Consider the following 6,445-nt stretch of genomic DNA (forward strand, 5'->3'; position numbering starts at 1 on the left):
ATGCCACCAGGGGGCAGCATCTGTTAGCTGAATAATATGTAACCTTAGCGTAAACAAACAGTAAGTGGAGGGACACGTCTTCTAATAGGACCTCACCAGTAGAAAGGGTTTCCATTTCTAGTGTGAGGGGCTCCAGTGAAAACTACCAGAAATGTGTTGTCCCCGACCCTGAGCTTTGCAATAAATGAACCAGCCAACACCATCAACATAAGGTCCAACCAGCACAGACCACAGTCACCATTCATCATGCAAAAGGCCTCTGTAATGCTGTGCAGGTGCAAAAAAGAAAGTCAGTTAATATGTTAATGTCAGTCTGTGGGTACTGTGTCTCCAGCAGGAAGCCAGATAGCTATAGAAAGATTTCTCAGACCAAGCCTATAATTGTATTTCACAGAAAGACAACTACATTAAAGTACAGTAGTCCCATATAATCACAGCAGTTAGAGCTTAAGACTCCTGTTATGTGTATTTAAGAGCCAACTGAGGCAAAGTATAACCTGTTTCCAGAAAACCAGCTTTGAAAAGTATAACACTGAGAAACAACAAATGGGCATGGGAACAGGCAAACCACAAAACCTGCTCTTGGAAAACTTGCATGTTTAGGACTGTAACAAAACAGAGCATGACATCATCTCCAGCTGTGATCCAACACTCCTTTAATTATATTGTTCAGTTCCAAAGGTCTCATTCAATTGGCAAATGAATCCTTCTGGCGGCTTTGGAAACAAATTTTTTTTGTCTTGTATCACAGTGATTTTTATTTTCAGTCTCTTATGCAGCTAAAAGACTGACTCACCTTTAAATGCAGGGAACATCGGTGCCATGTTGCTTGTAATTAAAGAGTCTGTCTTCGGCCCATCAGCACTCAGATCTACAAAATGAGAGATGGAGAAGAAGAGAATCTGACTAAGAGATTCGGGAATAAAGATTCGCTGGCTAAAACTAACTTACTGGAGATAAACACAAAGAGGAAAATTTATTTAGGGCTCCAGCTAATATTTAGTTAAATCTTTGATTAATTACCTAAAAACATGTCTTTTTATTTTGAAAAATGTCCATCATATTTTCTTTTTTGTGGCAGCATGGGTGCATTTTACATGAGAATGTGCCTGTGAAATATGTCAACTTGTATCCAACACCCAGCTGTGGACGACGAGCTGTGAGTCCCACTACCACACACACACACACACTCACACTCACTCACAGGGGGGATGCAGCAGGCCATAGGACAGAGCAGGGCTGTCTCTGTAGCGACGACACCGCTGGCTGGCGGCCGGTGGGATGCGTACGTCAGCATGAACACACGCCTCCAACTCTGGGCTCAGGGGTTGGGCTCTGGTCTGAGAGAGAGCAACAGTCAGTGGTGGGCAGTGCAGAGCAGGACTCCAGACTGTTGCATAAGATCGCTTGGCTTTGTTTTGTTTTGCCTGTGTATGTGGGTCAGCGAGGGCAGAGCACCGTCTCTGTTTGTAGAAAAAGATCTCACGCCGCTGTTCTAGCAGAAAATGTGAATTGGTTTGGAATAAAATGTGCAGAGTTTAGAATTTTTAGGAATACTGCATAATTTGGTTCTAATCATGGGAAACGTGTATACTTTTAGAGAACACCGTGACCAGTAGAGGGGAAAAAGTGAAAGGTTTTGTTCCAGCAATAAGAAATCTCCATTCAAAATCCCATTGACATCTTGAACTATGCTCATAAAAATAACTAAAGCCACAGCCTTTTGCACCAGGACGCCCCCGTGTAATTTTTTTTTAAACACATTCTAATGTAGTTGGCCATTCATTATTTCTGATTTTAGTGCATTTTAGCAAACACCATTACTTACAGACTTTTAACATTCAGAGACTTGTATCAAATGAGAGACTGCAGTTACAGAAACTGGTGGAGCAGAGAAACAATGAAGAATTATCTTTCAAGGACATTCCCATTTTCCTAAAAGTCCCACCAATTATTATCAAACATATACGAAAATTCAGGCTTGGTAAAATAAAGTATTGCCAAATTTTCACTCCATGATTACAGGCAGGAAAAATGCAGCGCATTTAAAACATCATCTATGTCCAAATTTTGAAATGCAAGCCTTCTCTAAAGCATGGCGGCATTCATTTTGTAATTAAGTTAAAGCTTTTTATGAAGATGTTAACTTTGAAAAGCTTTTGTGGGCGTGCTAGTTTGTTGTAACTGTAATGTTATGTTGTGACAGAGGTTAAAAAATATTGGTGCCTAAAGGGAAAACAAACTGTCTCCTAAATCTTCCCTCTAAAAAAAAAATGTATAAATGCAAAGAAAATAAAATTATACTCACTGGAATTGATGGCCAAGAGACGTCTATTCATCTCTGTTTCCTGGAAATAAATTTACACCTCTTGTCAATATCAAACTGGTTCAGGCACATGATCCTAAAACTAACACAATGAGACAGAGTCTACAGCTGTTCATTCAGTTGTTGTCGAGACATTTTACTCTGCAAACCACAAGTGTCAACCTCATGGTGGCACCACAGGAAAAAGGTCTGAACCATGAACATTTGCACATAATTTCATGCCAATCCATTTGATGTGTAAGATGTTGGACAAAACAAAGTCAGTACGATGCATCCTCTGGTGACCATGAATGTTCTAAACTTGATGCCAACAGGCGCAATAGCTCATGCGATATGTCAGTCTGGACTAAGGTGATGGAAGACCAACTGGCCTTTCCCTCCCTAGACCTAGCATGACAACAGTGCGGCTAAAAACAAACGCATGACCTCCTTAACTTGTTGGCACATACCATTGCCTCGGTTTGTGATGTACAATTGCACTGCAGGTTGTCGGTGGGGGTGGGGCCACTGGCCTCACAGGGGGTACTGTGGGAGAGCGGTGCTGGGTGAACTGGCTGGTGGAAGGGATGCTTCAGGAGGTGGTTCAGGCTGCCATGAGTCCCATTATTTGGGGCAGGACGAATACCAAGGAGATCTGGAAGAGACAGAGAGAAAGACTAAAATACACTTCACATGCTATAAAGGACAGTACAGCCACACACACAGGGAATAACTTCTTATCAAAGGAGAATTACCGTCTGGCTTTCCTATCAGGTTCGGTAACATTCTGTTCACTAGGTTAGCTGTGGATTCAATGATCCCACTCGACATAGCTTAGCAAAGTATTTACTTAGGGCAAGAAGCATGAACTTCCTGTTCGCTCAGGCAGTTCTGATAAACTGCTTTCTATCTCAAAATTCTGACTTTCTTTTGAAATCTGGTTCATGTGGCTACCTTTCCTACCCGCAGTATTTTTAAGGCAGCAAGATAAGCACGCCTGTTTCCTCTTCTGAACTGTCAACTGTGCTGGTGGGTCATGAAACATGATCAGATCTTCACCAAATTCACTTTGTATGTTTAATGGCTGCGTCCACTGAAGACATGAAAGATCATGACTGTTCGTGTTTTAGCAGCTTAGACACTGTGTTGGCTGATATTTGTGACTTTGGTGTCAGTCTGTGGGTACTGTGTCTCCAGCAGGAAGCCAGATAGCTATAGAAAGATTTCTCAGACCAAGCCTATAATTGTATTTCACAGAAAGACAACTACATTAAAGTACAGTAGTCCCATATAATCACAGCAGTTAGAGCTTAAGACTCCTGTTATGTGTATTTAAGAGCCAACTGAGGCAAAGTATAACCTGTTTCCAGAAAACCAGCTTTGAAAAGTATAACACTGAGAAACAACAAATGGGCATGGGAACAGGCAAACCACAAAACCTGCTCTTGGAAAACTTGCATGTTTAGGACTGTAACAAAACAGAGCATGACATCATCTCCAGCTGTGATCCAACACTCCTTTAATTATATTGTTCAGTTCCAAAGGTCTCATTCAATTGGCAAATGAATCCTTCTGGCGGCTTTGGAAACAAATTTTTTTTGTCTTGTATCACAGTGATTTTTATTTTCAGTCTCTTATGCAGCTAAAAGACTGACTCACCTTTAAATGCAGGGAACATCGGTGCCATGTTGCTTGTAATTAAAGAGTCTGTCTTCGGCCCATCAGCACTCAGATCTACAAAATGAGAGATGGAGAAGAAGAGAATCTGACTAAGAGATTCGGGAATAAAGATTCGCTGGCTAAAACTAACTTACTGGAGATAAACACAAAGAGGAAAATTTATTTAGGGCTCCAGCTAATATTTAGTTAAATCTTTGATTAATTACCTAAAAACATGTCTTTTTATTTTGAAAAATGTCCATCATATTTTCTTTTTTGTGGCAGCATGGGTGCATTTTACATGAGAATGTGCCTGTGAAATATGTCAACTTGTATCCAACACCCAGCTGTGGACGACGAGCTGTGAGTCCCACTACCACACACACACACACACTCACACTCATCATTACTTTTTCCTGTGATTGTATTAAAAATAAGATGCACTGTAAACATAAGATCAGTGGACACAGTTTGTCCATAAATGAAGGTCAAATAACAGTATCACAATATTGGCTTTACAAAACCAGGACTTCTGAACTTTAAATTAAACTTGTTGCTTTACACTTGGTATTCAGTGTTTCTGGAAACAACCAAATAGTAGAATTAACAGCTAAGGTAAATAATAAACTGTTTCAGCTGAGGAGAACATAGTAAAGGTACAGCATGCTCTAAAAAGCAACTTACCACATAATAGGTTATATAGTTCAATGTTTTCAAAAGGAGGCACAACAGTGTTGTTTTTAAATCCTGAACCATAGCCAATGAAGATTGCCTGGGGGTGGAAAAAAAAAAAAAAATAAAAATCAGATACACATTAACATATTGATCTTCATTCATTTATTTGGACAGCTGAGAGAGGAGAGTGACAAACAACATCGTTCAAAGGTTTGTGAGCTACAAACCTACATTTAAACTCTCAGTAAATAAGATGTCACACACTCAGCTCCAGGGTTAGGGTCATGGGTAAATATTTGAAATGAGCTAAAGCAGGAAAATGGCCTTACATAACCCTGAAGCTGTAAAATAAGGATTTCAGTTCACCCAGAAAGAGACTGGCTGGGTGAGTGCTGTTGATTTTCTCTGCTATGTGTCAGCAGGCTGAAAGCCATTGACTTTTCTTGAGTCACAGTTTTAAAGCCCCTCCTTGAACCGCCACCTTAGGGGGGATGCAGCAGGCCATAGGACAGAGCAGGGCTGTCTCTGTAGCGACGACACCGCTGGCTGGCGGCCGGTGGGATGCGTACGTCAGCATGAACACACGCCTCCAACTCTGGGCTCAGGGGTTGGGCTCTGGTCTGAGAGAGAGCAACAGTCAGTGGTGGGCAGTGCAGAGCAGGACTCCAGACTGTTGCATAAGATCGCTTGGCTTTGTTTTGTTTTGCCTGTGTATGTGGGTCAGCGAGGGCAGAGCACCGTCTCTGTTTGTAGAAAAAGATCTCACGCCGCTGTTCTAGCAGAAAATGTGAATTGGTTTGGAATAAAATGTGCAGAGTTTAGAATTTTTAGGAATACTGCATAATTTGGTTCTAATCATGGGAAACGTGTATACTTTTAGAGAACACCGTGACCAGTAGAGGGGAAAAAGTGAAAGGTTTTGTTCCAGCAATAAGAAATCTCCATTCAAAATCCCATTGACATCTTGAACTATGCTCATAAAAATAACTAAAGCCACAGCCTTTTGCACCAGGACGCCCCCGTGTAATTTTTTTTTAAACACATTCTAATGTAGTTGGCCATTCATTATTTCTGATTTTAGTGCATTTTAGCAAACACCATTACTTACAGACTTTTAACATTCAGAGACTTGTATCAAATGAGAGACTGCAGTTACAGAAACTGGTGGAGCAGAGAAACAATGAAGAATTATCTTTCAAGGACATTCCCATTTTCCTAAAAGTCCCACCAATTATTATCAAACATATACGAAAATTCAGGCTTGGTAAAATAAAGTATTGCCAAATTTTCACTCCATGATTACAGGCAGGAAAAATGCAGCGCATTTAAAACATCATCTATGTCCAAATTTTGAAATGCAAGCCTTCTCTAAAGCATGGCGGCATTCATTTTGTAATTAAGTTAAAGCTTTTTATGAAGATGTTAACTTTGAAAAGCTTTTGTGGGCGTGCTAGTTTGTTGTAACTGTAATGTTATGTTGTGACAGAGGTTAAAAAATAATTGGCACAGAATCACTCTGATTTACACTAAAGCTTAACTGATTGAACTGTTTGAGCAAACATGAGCAGAGAAGAGGAGTAACATCTGCTGTGAGGCAAGAGTCAGATACTAAACAGTCTCTTATAGTCTGCTGCCAAACCCTAACCCCAGAAGAAATATAGCTGGGATGTCCAAACAGTGGACTCACCAGAGGCTGGACAGTGTACGACACCCAGAGGGGCATGAGGCGGTCTTTACTGTATCCGTTGAGGTAGTCAGAGTGGTGGAGCAGACAAAAGGTGGCGTCTGGTTGGACAACTTGAGGAA

At 40.8% G+C, this 6,445-nt stretch overlaps 1 protein-coding gene across 1 annotated transcript in view; it reads right to left on the reverse strand.

The window, feature by feature from the left end:
* enpp1 (ectonucleotide pyrophosphatase/phosphodiesterase 1) overlaps positions 1 to 6,445 on the reverse strand; it is a 28,434-nt gene that overhangs the window by 1,921 nt on the left and 20,068 nt on the right. The window contains exons 15-19 of the mRNA XM_020603865.1: positions 4,649 to 4,736; positions 2,776 to 2,960; positions 2,309 to 2,348; positions 1,205 to 1,495; positions 797 to 871 (exon numbers count right to left, since the gene is read on the reverse strand). Coding sequence (XP_020459521.1) covers positions 797 to 871; positions 1,205 to 1,495; positions 2,309 to 2,348; positions 2,776 to 2,960; positions 4,649 to 4,736 — 679 coding nt within the window. The remainder of the gene's footprint in view (positions 1 to 796; positions 872 to 1,204; positions 1,496 to 2,308; positions 2,349 to 2,775; positions 2,961 to 4,648; positions 4,737 to 6,445) is intronic.

Source organism: Monopterus albus, unplaced genomic scaffold (assembly GCF_001952655.1).
Source record: "Monopterus albus unplaced genomic scaffold, M_albus_1.0 scaffold63.1, whole genome shotgun sequence".
Lineage (NCBI taxonomy): Eukaryota > Metazoa > Chordata > Actinopteri > Synbranchiformes > Synbranchidae > Monopterus > Monopterus albus.